The sequence below is a fragment of the Hippoglossus hippoglossus genome, chromosome 4, assembly GCF_009819705.1.
Source record: "Hippoglossus hippoglossus isolate fHipHip1 chromosome 4, fHipHip1.pri, whole genome shotgun sequence".
Classification (NCBI taxonomy): domain Eukaryota; kingdom Metazoa; phylum Chordata; class Actinopteri; order Pleuronectiformes; family Pleuronectidae; genus Hippoglossus; species Hippoglossus hippoglossus.
In genome coordinates this window covers 11,142,862-11,159,361 of record NC_047154.1, presented here as the reverse complement: position 1 = coordinate 11,159,361, position 16,500 = coordinate 11,142,862, and the positions used below count along the sequence as shown (strand labels likewise).

Sequence of the window (16,500 nt, the reverse complement as noted above, 5' to 3'; positions counted from 1 at the left end):
GGCTACTAAAAGTCACTATGTGAAGGCCACACATTCTCCACATATTCAGCCCAAACTGCCCCCACCCCTGTCTAACATACTGCATTTGTTTAGAGTTCAGTTTCATTGCCATCTTCACAGACACACACACAAAGAAAAACATAGATTTGAGTCTTAACAACATGCACACCACTGTACAGGGAGCCACTGCAGAGGTGGCTGCAGAGCCGCGGGCTGCCGACCCCTGGCTACGGCCAAAGAACGATTTGTTTTACTGTTCCACCTCAGAGATGCGAACGTCAGAACATTAGTTCCGCCTCACATTCCCCCCCACCCGGTCGCGAGCCCCACCTGTTATGCCTCCGCGCCCCACAGGTGGGGCGCGCCTCACAGTTTGAGAATCACTGAAGTACTGTAACTCGATTCCCTCCCTCAGGGAACAATGGTTACAAGCATAACCTCCATGTTGTTGTTTGGTCAGCACATTGTCAGATAAACTCATTTAAACCTCCAAACATGCTGCAAATCCATAGGAAACACAGTCTATGTGTTCAGAAGTGAGTTGGTTACTTCCTTATTCTTAACTAGAGGAATTGCATTTTTATATCGGCTCATTTTCGTGCTTTTTTAAACAATTGACTACATTTCCCATGAAGCATTGCGGCATCACTTGACTCTTCAGATGTTTTCACATGACGAGGACATCAACAAATCCTTGTCTCCAGTTAAAACCAGTAACATGCAACTTCCCCCAAAGTAAAAACATTGATGTCCTGAGCCCACGGAAGGAAAAGTCGTCTCTCAGGTAAGATGTCGCTCACATTGTACATTTGTTTAATCGTTGTCGACGGTTTATTTAAATTTCCGCTTTATTGGTCGGTCGATGTAACTCCACACGTCTGTTCGTGTTAACTGACCGTGTAGCCTGTAGGTACATGGTGCAACAGTGCTGCAAGTTTGTCTTTTACTGTCAGGTTAGTCCGACTTTAAATGTTCACACAGGACTGAGAAATATATCTCTGTCTATCTGTCTCTCTTTCTATCTATCTATCTATGTGTCTGTCTGTTATCTATCTATCTATGTGTCTGTCTGTCCTTCTTTCTACCTGACTTTCTTTCTGACTTTCCTCTCCCTGTCTTTCTTCCTGTCTTTGTTTCTCAAGTAGCACTTCTAGTCACTTCAGACTTTTCCCAAGTCTTATTTCTTACAAATGTTATTCTTAAGTGTGTTTCAAATATTCTGCTTTGTTGAGATCATCCACCCACATCAAAATATGGGACATGTCCAGATGCTGATAATTGCACAGATGACCACTTATTGTCTAGCGCCACAGATGTGTCCGGTTATAAGGGAAGTGTGCTGTCTGTGGCTGATTGTCCACAGAACTCAATATTCATCCTTCAAACAGCAGGGGTCTAAACAGGGGTCTGCAACACTGTCTGTACATGTGCTGCCGATGAAATCCTCCTCTGCAAGTTTCATCCAGATGTTTTGTTTACTGGTGTATAACATTTAATGTTCGTGTTGTTAGGTGAGTCATGGCTCCAGTCGCGGACAAAAAGCTGACAGGACTTGTTGCAGCTACATTCACTCCATTCACCGCTCAAGGGTAAGCAGCCGTTAAACACCACTTCCCCTTTGTCTGCTGTTTTTCCAGAAATCCAGCTTTGACTGATGTATTTAGTGTGAAAGTGTTCTCTGAGTCAGTTCCCCTGTAAAAACAAATTCTAAGTGAGGAGTGAGTGTGAAGACATTTGAAAACTGTAGCCGCAATACATTCCAGTACACTGTAAAGAATTGACTGTAGAATTAACAGTAAATACCTGGCAAAAAAGTTGCCAATAAAGTACTGTAAAATTACTGTTAATTACTGTAAAAAGAATTACAGTATATAACAGGATACCTTTTACAGTTTTTTGTTGTATATAAATTACAACAGTTTCTTGTTTGTTTGTTTTTACAGAAAACCGCAATTATTTGTAATCTAGTTTACAACATTACCTTGTATTCTATTCAAATTACAGAAGTCACCTGGCAACTAAAGTTGCCAATAAATAGCTGTTAATACTTCAAAATACAATATGATGTTGTACAATTCTTTTAGTTTATTTTTATTTATTTTTACATTAGCAGTTTTGCAAATTATGCATATTGTGAGGTATTTTGAATGAGACCATGCATACTGTTTATCCAAAATTCATCTACATTGCACTAAAGTCTCTTCACCTGTTAAATAAAAACGGAGCCAGAGCTGCAACAAAATAAAACTTTTATTGATACTCAATACAGTTTAACAACGTTTTAAGTACATGGTGTTCTTTTTTTCAGAAAAGCTCTTAAACGTAAATTATATATCTTTGGACACTGGCCACCCAGTGGAATTCACATTGACCAGAGAACATACTCGGCTTAAAGGCCCAATCTGAAACCAGGACCTGAGGTAGAAATGTATAAATTTTTGGTATAATTTAACTTTTAGCTAACTAGCTAAAAAAGATGACCTTTATTCAGTGTGTTTGGAAATCTTAATATATCAGCCAAAGATGTAAATACTAATAAAATGTTAAGAGAAGAACAATGTCCAGTCACATAGTGAGGAGGAGAACAGTCCTCATTCTTTATGTTTGACTTACACTCAAAGCCATTCAAAGTCCATTAATCTCTTGAGGAGAGAAGAGACACGAGGACTGACAGAGTTGTTCTTGTTTTCACGCACCTTCCCACTTCTTTGGCTGACCAGCTTTGCCGTCTTGGTGCCTTTGGTTGGATTGATTCCAACGAAACATCTGAAATCACAAAATCACACGAAAAGAAACTTCATGAAAAAACTGCGCCGGCAGCTCCTCTTAAAAGAGGGAGCCGAATCCATCAGGTTGTTCAAGACAAGATAATCACTTGCCCATTTAATATGAAAAGCAAAACTTCACAAGATTGCATGAGCTGACCAGCAGTGATATAGTTGCATCAACATAACCTCAGGCAGCAGGTCCTCTGGTTTGAGATTTCCTGACCAGCTTGCAAGGACAACAATCGCATCGCAAAACATACCGAAGTAACATTTTTAGTATTCACAACAGAACTATATTTAGCGTATTTTGCTGCTTCACGGTGCTCCTATACCACTCATTGTATTGGAACTATTTTGTTTGTGAAACACAGCCTGGATACACACTGGAGCCTTTTGTGGCTCCAGTGTGTAGTAATACTGCCATTCAGTAACAAACAAAATTGTTCCAAAGTAAGGAGTGGTCTGAGGGCACCATAAAATGGGTAGGAAAAATCATTAAATATTCAGTTAATATATATTCTGTTGTGGATTACTAAACATATTTTTGGCATGTTTGTTGTGGTTTAAAATGTTGTTTGGTAGTTGTCCCAGTTTGCTGCCACTGTTGTTGGGCTAGTCATGAGATCTTCAATTGAAGGACTCTATGCCCAGGGTTATGTCCATGCAACGACGTCAGTGCTGGTTGGTAAGCCTAACCCTTAAGACAAAAAATCAACTATTCCTATCACTGAATTACTAGACGTCAGCTGCTGTTGCTAACACCTACAAGAAAAAATACATTAAAAAAAATAGCTTAACTGTTGAGGGTAACAAGATCATACCAATATAATTTTCAAAAGCTTCAATGTATAATAATTTCAAACTTACATCTGCTTGCAAAAGTTATACCTGCTAGAACAAAACAAAAAAACGGTATTGCAAATCAGCCGACTTGGCTCACAGATGATCAGTGATCGGTGGGAAAAACCGCAGGTCATCCCTAATACAAAAAATGAAAACCAAAACCTTCAGTAAAATAATTTGTTGTGCATTCATTAGCCTACATAAATTAGCAAATTAACATGCATATTAACATGCATAGTGGATCACAATATACAGCTTTTAATTTTATGAAATGAGCTTTTCTGTTTTAAGTGCTTTATAAACATTAATCTAAGACATACCTTCGGTTTGCCAAGCATTGAGAAGCCTCCGACACTGGATAGGTGTGATGTTGGCAGGGAGATCCTCCTCTTTGATGAACTGCAGGTCAGATCTGGATTCCACTCCGATGCTTGGGACTGTAGTTTGCCCTCTGTTAGGCTGGGTAATACCACCAACACAGCTTGTCTGATGTCCTCCCCCAGTACTGACATGTCAGTATATATCTGGGAGGGAGTGGTGAAATATAATCACTGATGTGCCATTCAGCTTGTACACCATTAATGGACAATAATCAAGGAGATCTTCTTGCTTAACACACATGTAGTTTGAGCCCTGGACTACAAATCAGCAAGTTCCACAACCAACTGCCTCCCCACCATAAAGTAGACAAGATGAATGCCAAATGTCCCTATGTTCAAAACACGACTTAGCTACAATAATGGAAAATTGCAGTCACTGACTGTTCAATTTAGGCCCAATCCCATTTCACCCAGCTAGCGCGCTAGCGTTAGCATGCTAGTTTTAGCGCGCTAGCGTTAGCATGCTAGTTTTAGCGCGATGTTACTGAGCTTAACTGCTCCTCAAATAAAAAAGCATCCTGGCAGGGTTGCATACTAGCTTTTCAATTTCAAATGTCATTGATTCACTTTAAGTCATTCACTTTAGTAAGTTGTCACTTTAGTAACTGAAAACAATAGCATTGGTTTAATTAAGATCTCAACAATGTTATTACAATGACATCCCAACAAAGTTGAAGCCCATATTAATTTTGTAGGCAATTTACATTCAACTTAGTTATTATGTAGTGGCTGGACACGGCTGTTGCTCCTCTGCTCCCATGCTCTCATGTCAAGGTCCCCTTTCAAACCGCCTCGTGCAACGCAATCGATATCAACAGTATTTAACTGTAACATGCACCATCTACAGTCAGAATACAACTGTAATTTTACAATGTGTTATTGTGGAAAAATTGTACAACGACAGAACAAGAAGTTACTGTAAAATGTTACTGTAGAAACTACAGCAATTTGTTACAGTGTAGATCTGGAGCACTATAGCATGTTTGGTATTCTTTTTGCCAAATGTGTGGGCCTATATTTTTTACATTTTCCCAAAACAGTGAAGTCAACCTATCAGAGATTGGACCTTATATTGACTACTTGAAAGAGAAGCAAGGTGTAAAAAACTTGTTTGGTAAGTTTACATGTGGATTCTTTTTTTTTTATACTTGTCATTGTCTGTGTTCCCACCTGAATCCCTCATATCGCATGTTTTGCCTTGTTGGTTTGTAGACATAGTTCATGTGTTGTCCCTCTTTCGACCATATTAACCTGTATTTTTAGGTAGAGAAGAACAAATTTAGTGACAGGCAGTGTTGGATAGTCAGTTTAGGTTGGAAATACCAAACCTTGGTCAGTTAGTTACTTTGGTACTTTTGGATTCCACGTACTGTACCAGCAATTATTTAAAAAATCTATAGTAATAAATGTACCTGTGAAGTCATTTTCTGAAAAATAAATAAATTTAATTCACATTTCCTTTCGAGGAGGAAAGAGATACAAACATGATTCTGCAGCACAGCTTGTCTGATGTTTTGCATTATACAAAGGCTTACTTTAACCTAATAATTACTGCTCATTGATAGTGAATAATTATGTTGTTGTTATACGCATGATAGTAAGCAACTAGTTAATGGTGAATAAGTGAATCTCAATTGAAAGTTTTACAATATTACCCCAGGGTCCAAAGTTACTTAATTAGATATCGTGTTTTCTCCGACCAAGGGTCCAAAACCCAAAGATATTTGGTTTAATATCTCTTTAAAATCTAAAAGCAGCAATAGTTAAAATTTTACTTTCAAGCCAAAACCAGTAATTATTAAATTATTAGCTGATAAATCTGACAGACATCATGGGTAGTTGTGTGACTCCTTGTTGATTGCCAGTGTTGTGTGGCAGTACGTTGTGTGCTTTACCAAAGAAATTCAACCAGGCACCACATCAACAAATGCAGCTCTATAGGGCCACCAGTGGTCAAAAAAATGCACAGGGTACCTTCACATTTAACTAGTTAATATACCAAACTCAGTTTAGCTGTTATTAGAAAATATTGCTGCAGTCCGTATAATTTTTTACTTTCATTAAATTATATATATATAAAAAAACATTGTTATGATATGTTGACCTCACCTTTGTTCATAGTAGCGTGTTGCTCCTCCGCTAACACAGCTTTATCTGACCTTTCTTGCCAAACAGGATTATATTGTTTTGTCTCGAGGTCTGTTTGTAATCAATCTGTTCCAATGTTAATTTCACACCCTGCTCAAACTCTATGACCAGTTGTCTCCTCGTACTAACACGTATTCCTTCCTGTAAGACCTGTCTTTGTGACCAGCAGAGGATGATTGTGTTTCTCTCTGTCCCTCATCATGTCTTATATGTTCTTTCTAATCTCACTGTCATTGTCTGCATCACTGCTCATTCCACTTGAAATTGTTTTGTCCTGGTAAATATTGCACACTCAGGCCTGGTGGTTTCATCCATTTTGGCCAAACCTTTTCCTTCCCTGAAGGTCTGGTGGGACCAGGTAGGCTAAGCTTGGATATGTAGGTTAGGTTATCATCTTATTTCTATATACAACATGCACATGCATGTATTTTGCTTTGCTTTATCTCTCTTGTTCTTATTGATTATGTATTACTTTAATCTAGAATTTTATTTTGTGAGTGCTGATTCATTAGAGGCAGATTCAGGTCAGATTTTTGTCTTCTTTTATTTTTCCTTAAAGAAAGTTTACTTTATGCTTTTGTGATGTTGAAACTTCTATGAGTAAATAAGACAAGACTTTGCTTGTTTACAGTCAATGGCACCACCGGAGAGAGCATGTCTCTCAGTGTTGCAGAGAGGAAGATCCTGGCTGAAGAGTGGTGTCTAAAAGCCAAGGGCAAGTAAGTCATCACACGGCCTCTTCATCAGGACATTTGTCCATATCTGCAAAATAATGCAGGGCCAAGTAAAGCTGATTGTGAAATTCCTTTTTCGTACATGTGCTCGCATGTCTCCACAGAATAGATCAGGTGATTGTGCATGTTGGCTGCATGAGTCTGAAAGATTCCCAAGAACTGGTGAGTTGTAATGTAGACATCAAAATGACACATGACTAAAAATAATGTGTTCTTCATAAATCAAGATCACTAGGTATAAACCAGGCTTATTATAGTAAATCAGACTTATTTCTAAGAACTTCTGTTTCATAGAGCGTAATTATATAGGTCTATTATTAACAATGAAATGTATCGCTCCAAATGAGGCTAGTTTTCAAGTTTATAGCTTTACCTTAACCAGGATTAAAGAATAATCCTCCGCTCTGAAACACAGTTTTTTGTGTTTCAATAAGTAGATGCACTGCAGTTAAACAAAAATCAACAAATAAAAAAAAGTTTTGTTGATATTTAGTTTTCATCACATTTAATGTAAGTTAGTTATAAAAGCATGTCCAAGTGTATACATGTATAAAAAAAACACCTAGAGTGATAGAATATTAAAGAGACAGCATGTCAGATGTGAACCCTATGAATAAACCATAAATACATCTTGTTGCTCTGTGGTCTTTTATTCTGTTGGTATACAAATTACTCTGCCTCTTCATTGGCTTTTGCCTAGCTAATGTAAAATGGTATGATTTGAATCCCAAATTCTTTTAGATTTAACAAACAAGAAATAATGTGTTGGTCAATGAACCTAAGAGGTGCTAGAAGGCTAATGTTGGTATTGTATATGCCATGGAGGAAATTTCATGTCTCTTCCACTTCTTGTTCATCTCCAGACTCGTCACGCTGCACAGATCAGGGCTGATGGGATAGCAATCATTTCCCCCTCTTTCTTCAAACCCAGAACTGCAGGTACGTTGTGGGAAAACAGGAAAATGTTCATGATTTAGGCTGAAAGGTCATATACACAAATGTGTTGCAAACGTGTCCCACCATTTACTTATTGTATTCACACGACAGCACTGTATAATCCAAGAAACCTCCACTGCACTTTTTTTCATGACCATCGTTTTTTTTTTTCTTTAGCTGAATAAATCTACCACAGCATTTTATATTGGGCATGGTGTTGTTTGACTAATATTAAAGTACGATATTTTGATGCTTCCTATAGTTCATGACACAGTTTGAGACAATACTGTGTGATATGAAGAAATAATCATTTCTGGATTATACCTCGTGTGTGTGAATTCAATGTGTAATCATTCATTGTTGGGTTTAGCAGATGTCAGTAATGTCAAGTCCCTTGTGTCATTCTATTCTAAGAGTTGGTAGATGTGGAGGTGTTTGTTCAGTAAGACTGCCACTCCCCTGCTGGTACTTGTCCAGTATGACGCATTTGCCCAACCCGCACACACACAAAAGCACAGCCCTGTGTACTTTTGATCTTTTGATATATATTTTCTCCTGTACGAATACCAAAAAGACAACAAGGTGCATAATGTTCAATGTGCAGAAAGTTGCATTAAGTCCTTGTTGGTTATGTGTGGAGGGTGGCAGGGGCAGTGGCTTGGAGATGTTAGTCAGTCTTATGGCCTGGGGGTAGAAACTTTCCTTGAGCCTTGAGGTCCTGCATTTCACACTCCTATACCGTCTGCCAGATGGAAGGAGTGTGAAGAGGGGCTGGGGGTGTGTGGGATCTCTGATGGTGTTCCGGGCTCTTCTGAGGACCTTCTGCTGATAGAAGTCCTGAACCCTGAAATGAATTGAGAAGCTGCAGTGTACATTATAATTAACAATAAACAACAATAAAATAAACACTAAAACAACATTTTGGTCAGTAAGTGTGATAGTGACGAGATTATTAACAGTAAACCTTCAGTTATTCTTCCCTCGGATAAACAATATCATGAACAGAGATCAACCTGTCATCTGTGCATGTACACTAAGGGCCTGTGGTGAATATATCAATGCAAAACTTGCTACAGAAGCAAATTCACATGCAGAATATATTAAAAGTAATTTACACACAACAGAGAATATCCTCAGGGTTAAACTAGAATTCTATTAAGCTGCACCAAGCAGATATCAGTCCTGTCGATATGCCTGATCTTTTTTTCCATCAACGTGGTAAATCTGTGAAAATGTCAAAACCTGCTGACAAACAAACCAACAAACAGGGATGGAGATATAACCTCCTAGGCTGAGGTAATTAGAGAAAACGGGTGCAGACCTAATATGATCCTATTTTGTAGTAACATTAAATGAACACACACCATTGACTTAAACCCCTTTAATATTCTCTGAGACGGTGGATGTTTGTTTCTCTCTAAAATGAAATACCTGACCAGACTTCTTTACAGAATCTTATAGATCTAAACTCAACTTGTAACAAACACATTTTCATCTCCAATTCTTACAGTCGACAAAGTTCAGTTTGATGCTATAGAGTCGCCTCAATCCTATTACAGAAAGATGGTCTCTTTTTTAACTGTTAAAATGCCTTTGCAGGAAGCACTTACAACATTTTGACTTTTAATGCTTTTTATGATGTATTTGTTCCTTCTCACCTTGCTCCAGATGTACTGAGGACGTTTCTCCATGAAGTCTCTTCAGTTGCTCCAACCATGCCTGTCTATTACTATCATATTCCATCTGTCACCGGTGTTGATGGTCAGTGCTACTGATGACTCATTTTGCTTTCTGGTGAAAAGCTTGTGAAAGGTTTTGACCGACGGCCTCCTCACTGACTGGGACATGGTCTGTTTGTTTCAGTGCTGGGGAGGGATGTGTTGGAAGGTATCGAGGAACTCATTCCCTCCTTCAGTGGAGTCAAGTTCTCTGGCAGTGACCTGATGGACTTTGGCCAGTGTGTCAGCTACAGTCAGCCCCACTGGTCATGCCTCTACGGTGTGGACGAGGTCAGTCTGCTTTGTGCTGAATTCGTTTATAATGAAGTTTTATGACGCCACGACAGAGTATTAGGGCCACTTAAATGAAAAAGAAAAAACGGAGATTTTGAGAACAAAGTTGGCATTTTTCAAGAATTAAGTCATAATTTTTGGCTACGTGAAATTCTATAGGAGTTATAATACCTATTATGACTTTTTTCTAATTCAATTACCTCTTTATTCTCAAAATCTCCAATTCTTTTAATATGGCCCTAAAACTATGTTGTACTGACTCTAACCAAGAGCCAAATAAAATAATTTATATCTAATTATTCCACAGCAACTGCTTGCAGCCCTGGCTATGGGAGCACACGGAGCTGTTGGCAGGTCAGTTTGTGATCTGGTATTTGCACAACGCTTTGTATCCTTTCACGCTCTGTGCCAGTTGTTTACATATAACTTCTTATTAATATCTCTGTCCACAGCACGTATAACTACATGGGATGCCATGTCAATGAGCTCATGGCAGCATTTGAGAAAGGCGACCTTGTCCAAGCAAGAACAATACAGGTACCATCCATCACCCTGTCGCTGGTCACAACCTCTCATTTGACATTTTTTACATTGACTTTGTTGATGTCTGACATCTTTGTTTCCTTTCCATGAACAGTTCAAGATGCAAGAGCTTCTCAGTTATGCCAAGAAACTTGGTGAGTGATGGTTGTGTGTATCATGATGTTTTTGTTACTTAGTATAACACTGCACAAATGCTCTTGGACGTATACTGAAGCTGCTTCATTGTGATTGACAGGTTTCGACCTGGGAGTGAACAAGCAGCTGATGATCGAGGTGTCAGGCCTGTGTCTGGGGCCTCCTCGAATCCCCGTGATGCCTTGTCTTCCTAGCCTAGCCCTGTCCATTGTGCAGAAATATCACAGTCTTTTCCCTAAATACTGATTTGTTGATTGACCCTGTAAATCCCGCTGTCACCTCACCGTCTGTCCAAAAGCTGAAACTCTGAATTAGACGTTCACACTTTGCTACAAACCTTTCCGTTACATCAGCTAAATGCTGTACTTAAGTGGTGCTATGCAAATAATTCTAGGAGCACAGTGAGAATAAAAAACAATTCAGGGTTGGGTATATTTGTAATCAATCCAAAATTATCTATGAATTATACAACAATTAACAGCTTCTAAAGGTCCTGAAACTTATATATATATAATATACACTTTACTGCTGCGATAAAAAAACATTCATGGGACTTTTGTCCTTCTTTGAATATTCTCCTATTTCTCCTATACTATTTTATGGGCATTCTCTGTTGACAATACCTTTTTCAAGAGTAATTTTTCTTTTGATTGGGAAACTTCTTCTCGATTAACAAGTACTGTAATTACAGCATTTATCATTGATCATGGTTTGAAGTAAAACTAACTTCCATTACCTGGGGAAATTTATGGAACCCAGGACTGTCACAAATTACCAGTATTATTTTCCAGTACTGTGCTATATCGCTGAATCTCATTTTGGGAATTTAAGCACACAAAGCAGCCTTTTGTTGAAAACTTTTTTTTGCCTTGAAAATCCCAGTTATGGGAACCCCCGAACGTGAGTTGACCTCATCAGGGGGAGGCTGAGGGAGACAGAAGGAGCATTTATACACAATAAACCTGGTTTCATATATTAACTGTCTGACACTCCAAACAGAGACTAAATAAATATAAGTAGTTACAAAGGAGCGTCAAATGCTGATAAATGAGATTCAGCCCTTGTTTGTTTGTTATTAAATGTATACTCTCTAAAGGGAAATGTGTTCCATGTAGATGCTTTGCTTTGTATTATGAGAAATCATCACAAATGAGCAACTGTTAAATACACTGATCTGTTTGTTTGTACACACTGAGTCATGACTCATTCTTGAATGATAATATCACAAGGCCAAGGAATGTCTGAGACCTGCTCAAACATGCAGGTTAGTACATGTGGCTTGTGCGTCTGTGTGTGGTCCAAGTATTACTCATGTTGTTGGGACCTAAATCTGTTTACCGTGTCACATTGTGGGTACTAGTCTTCCTTATGTGGACTAAAAGTAAGTCTGACGTAAATCATTAAATTTGAAGGTGAACACATGTATGAAAGATAAGATTATGGTTAGGTTTAAGTTAAGTTTAGGTTTAATTTAAGGGATATGATTAGGTTAAGGATAGGTTTAAATTAGGTTTAGGACACGATTAGGTTATGATTGAATAGTTGAGGGGGTTAGGGTAGGGAGTTAGGGGTCAAGGTTAGGAGAGGTTAAGGTAAGAATTAGGTTAAAGATAGGTTTAGGGTAAGGTTTGGTTTAGGCTAGGTTAAGTATAGATTTATGTTAAAGTCAGGTTAGGATTTAATGGGTTAGGGGTCAGGGTTTGGATAGTCTAAGGTTAGGATTAGGTTAGGTTTAGGGTAAGGTTAAGTAAAGATTTAGGTTGAGGTTAAGTTTAGGCTCAGGTTAAGGATAAATAGAGGTTAAGGTTAGGTTTAGATTTGGGATAGGTAGAAATGCAGCTATTGCTTCACCCCTCACAATTAGCCAGTTTATTCGCAGATGACCCACTGAAGTCGACCTAACCAGCATCTATGTATTCAGCAGCTGTAACTGCTTCACCTCCATTTCATGTTGCACGTGTTAACTCATCCCCAGTTAAACCCATCTTTCATGATGAGGTCCTGGAAATTTCTATAATAGTACATTTGGATTCAAAAGAACCGTGCTCAGAAAGGCAAAGCATGGCATTCATAGTGGTAAAGTCAGGTTCTACCCTGAAGGTGTGTTTTTCTTCAATGTCGCTTGCATCAGAACAACATATTACCTGTGTTGTTGTTGTTAATAGTCATAGTAACAAGTACTATCAGGTTCATCTCCTTCATGCTATTTCAGGTGTTTGCATCGTCCTCAGTTGACTTCAGTGGCTGTGTCGCTGCCGTGTTTCTATGAAGCTACAAGTGGAAGCTGTGTTTCCAGTCAGGGAGAGGAAACAAGATGTGATGATGACCACGAGGACACAGTTTGCAGAGAACACTACCGACCGAATGGTGATTAAATGACACAGAAATAGTCAACTTATGAAAATGTTACCCACAGAGTCAAGAACTAAAACAGTTGTTAACACAATAAAATAAATAAACCATACCTAATCAAAACCTGGGCTAAAAAGATTTTGAGATTTTAAAGCTTGGGTTAAAAGATTTCAGTCACAGGAGCCCCTTACGCACATCAAGTACTTTGACTTTTTTTCCTAATAATACTTCTCTACGTCAAGTGTGATTGTCAGAGCTGTATTTTTTTGTAATTTATTAGTTTCTATATTATTGTGTATATTTTATTAACATAAATGAAATCAGTCTTTTCATTATTGTTTTATGTCTTTGTTAATCAAATTTTTTTCTAATATCTTAACATTCCTTGCACTGCACATCACATATTAAAAATAATGTGAATTGAATTGAACTTGGTCAATAGTGCAAGCACAAACAAAATTTGACACCTTGAACAGATTTTCTATCAAATATCCAGTGATGAGATTTACACGTCTGCTCTTCAGCTCACACCATGTCTTGCCGCCATGATCTTTAAGCAGCCAGGGGTCACTTGGCTTGGGCCTGTGGTGTCGGGGCTGCAGCCTGTGATAGTGACTCCCTGTGGACACACCACCTGACTCACTCTATTATCACAAGTCACAAGGCTCAGAGGTCGTTGGGGGTCTGGTGAACTGTTTCACCATCTGGAGTCTCCTTTCTTTCTCTCTGCATCCCTCCATTACTCATCTCACCATGGAGTTTGGAGGAGAAGAAGATTTTCACTGTGGTTTCAGGATGTGTGCGTGCGTGTGTGTGCGTGTGCGTGTGCGTGCGTGTGTGCGTGCGTGCGTGCGTGCGTGTGTGTGTGTGTGCGTGCGTGTGTGCGTGTGTGTGCGCGTGTGTGCGCGTGCGCGCGCGTGTGTGTGTTCAACTTCAACTTTATTGTCCTCAAGGGGAAATTTGTTTTGCAACACAAAAAAACCACAACAAAAATAAACTCACAGGAAACACAGGCACATAGACTCGGACACAATAAAGAAAAACATTTAAATACATCATTACATCAAATAACAACAGTTATAGTTGTTATAAAAATAAAAAAATGTTTAACCTGTTGGATTTGGATTTATAATCTGAGGGCAGTAGCTCAAATTCAGCAAAGAGAGGATGTTGAGGACACTGTAAGATGTCTCGAGCCTGAGCTGTAGCTCTCTTAGGTGAGAAACAGGTCCGGTAACTTAACACCAAAGATCTTACAGGTGACCCGATTGATGTGTTGCAACTTGTCCCCAAAACAGAGATTACCAAACCAGGTGATAAAGCCGAAGGTGAGGACAGACTATACTATTGAGTTGTTTGTTTTCGATAACAAAACTCCGGTACTTATGACTCTGGACACAACCTCTCCATTGATAGCAGTTTGATTTGCTGGATATGACTTCCTTCTAAAATCTATGCACGTCTTTGGTTTTACTGACATTTAATTAAAAAAAGTTATCCCATCGTCCACCACTGGGCCAGGTGCTGTGTCCTTCCCCTGTAACAGGGACACTGTGACCGTGTCATCTGCAAACTTCAGAATATGTCTTCCTGGTTGGGTTTCTGCAGTCGTCAGTGTACGAGATGTACAAGATGGTTGAAAGGACACTGCCCAGGGCGAACCCTGTGTTTATGTGTGTGTGTGTGTGTGGGGGTGTGTTGAGAGGAGTTGGCAAATTCCTCTTTCCATCCTGAGTTGATTCAGACTGGTATTTGTACCTGTAAACTCTACTGCAGTCATTTAGTTTCGAAGCAAGATTATGCAAGACAACTAGACAGAACACCATAAAACTTAAAAGAAGAATGTGGTCTTGGTAGGGTAGCATGTGGTCTTGGTAGGGTAGAATGTGGTCTTGTTAGGGTAGAATCATTAACCATTAACATTTTGGTTTAGATCATGACATTCTTTAACATTGCAAGATTGGGCATTTTTTGTACATTTTCATTGGTTAACCATGGATGTAACTGTAAGAAAAATCTGGCATATTTACGGGGCTGGTATCTATGAGTGTGTGTAATTTGGTGCAGCTTGGTTGAATTTAAGGGGACTGTTGGGCCTCGGCAAAGGTCGCGCTCTATTGAGTGCCATTCTACAAAATCTGTTTTTGAATCATATCGTTATCAAGTGTACCATAGAAGAACTTAATGATAAATCCTGGGTGATGCCTCGACTTGATCTTTACTCTCATGAGATAAAAAATAAATTTTGTATGTAATATTCGACATTTATGATGCAGGTAAGTCTTAAATTCCACATTCCCATTTTCAGTTCACTGCACTGCTTCAATTTGAACAATGCTGCCCCCTGTTGCCTCGGTGTGAACAATGCTGCCGCCTAATGCCTGCAAGTCAGAGCTATCACTATCAGATTAACTCACTGGCTCATCTTGGTCTTTGGTTGCTCCACGGTGCAAAGGACATACATTGTTTCGTGGCGCAATAATGACACCGCTCTCTGCAATAAGAAGAGAATGGAGAATGGCTTATGTAACGACTCAGATCAGCTTGGCTTAATTTTCACAGTAAAAGCACCCACTGGCTTTACAAGAAGTTTTTGTTATATATTCTTTTAACCTTTGATTCTATTTTGTCTTATTTGTTTTTATCTTTTATCGTATTTGCTTTTATTATCTTTCACTTATTTGAAATTAATTGGCATTTTAAAATTTTTGTTAATTTTTAATTTTGTCCTATGATTCCTCATTTTTATCAATACGTTTTCATGTTATATGTTTAGTCTTGTCAAGTTTGAATCCTCTTTTATGTGTATGTATATGTGTTTATGTGTTTGTGTTTCTACATAATTATTTGTATCTGTCCTCGTATTATATATATATATATATATATATATATATATATATATATATTTATCTTATATGGTAAGTTTTGTCATTTAAATTTGCTTTTATTTCTTTAATTTCTTACATATTTATTTTTTGTTTTTGAGTTTTTTACTTTCCATCTCATATGTTTAGCCAAGCCATGTATTTTCTATTCACTTTATTTATTTTATTCTTCACTTATTTAGTTCGACTGTTCCTTGTATATTCATATTATATGTTTAGTTGTTTCGTTTGTTTTTTAAATTAACTTTTATTCAAATAATTTATTTGTTATTTATTTGTTATTTTACGTTTTCTCATATATTCATCTCGTATGTTTACTTTTGTAATTATTTTTTTATTCCCTTTCATTCAAATATTTGTTTACTCATTTATTTTTTGTTTGATGTGTCTGCATATTTTATATTTTCATCGCATATTTTTTGTCATGTTTTTACTCCCTTTCATTCATTTATTTATTTGCATCTTCATGTCATAAATGTCATGTCGTGTGTTCAGTCGTCTAATTTGTTTGTAGTTTATTTTTGCTGATTATCTTGAAGCATAATGCGTCTCTGCTTGTCACATGTAATGTGCTATATGAATAAAATTGACTTTACTTGAAAATGATGACGCGTAAACACGATGGGGGGGGGGGGGCGAAGAAACTAACGAAGAAGATTATAGATTTAGGAAAATCATCGTCACTACATAAACACGAAGCTGAGACGGAATTCAATTTGTGGTCGCCTTTGGTTCCTTCTGACAGCAGCACGGACGCCTTCAGC

General features: G+C 38.1%; 1 protein-coding gene across 4 annotated transcripts; it reads left to right on the top strand.

Moving 5' to 3' along the window:
• Positions 1 to 557: 557 nt before the first annotated feature.
• Positions 558 to 11,686, top strand: npl (N-acetylneuraminate pyruvate lyase (dihydrodipicolinate synthase)). 4 transcript variants are annotated; one of them, XM_034582154.1, is made up of 12 exons: positions 660 to 784; positions 1,512 to 1,589; positions 5,032 to 5,105; positions 6,771 to 6,858; positions 6,978 to 7,035; positions 7,737 to 7,812; positions 9,478 to 9,570; positions 9,673 to 9,818; positions 10,129 to 10,175; positions 10,274 to 10,358; positions 10,459 to 10,498; positions 10,600 to 11,686. In XM_034582154.1, the coding sequence occupies exons 2-12, from the start codon at positions 1,519 to 1,521 to the stop codon at positions 10,743 to 10,745; spliced, it is 924 nt and encodes a 307-aa protein (XP_034438045.1). In that variant the 5' UTR covers positions 660 to 784; positions 1,512 to 1,518; the 3' UTR covers positions 10,746 to 11,686. The 4 variants fall into 4 exon arrangements, with proteins under 4 accessions (XP_034438044.1, XP_034438045.1, XP_034438049.1 ...); XM_034582153.1 differs by lacking the exon at positions 1,512 to 1,589 and having other exon boundaries at positions 558 to 784; XM_034582158.1 differs by lacking the exon at positions 5,032 to 5,105 and having other exon boundaries at positions 725 to 784.
• Positions 11,687 to 16,500: the final 4,814 nt, after the last annotated feature.

What these genes read in the sequence shown, in the direction of transcription:
- npl (XM_034582153.1), top strand. Translation starts at nt 672, where the DNA reads ATGACGAGGACATCAACAAATCCTTGTCTCCAGTTAAAACCAGTAACA. An exon ending in CTTCAAACCCAGAACTGCAG is followed by an intron (nt 7,813 to 9,477) that starts GTACGTTGTGGG and finishes ACCTTGCTCCAG; the next exon opens with ATGTACTGAGGACGTTTCTC. An exon ending in CAGTTATGCCAAGAAACTTG is followed by an intron (nt 10,499 to 10,599) that starts GTGAGTGATGGT and finishes TGTGATTGACAG; the next exon opens with GTTTCGACCTGGGAGTGAAC.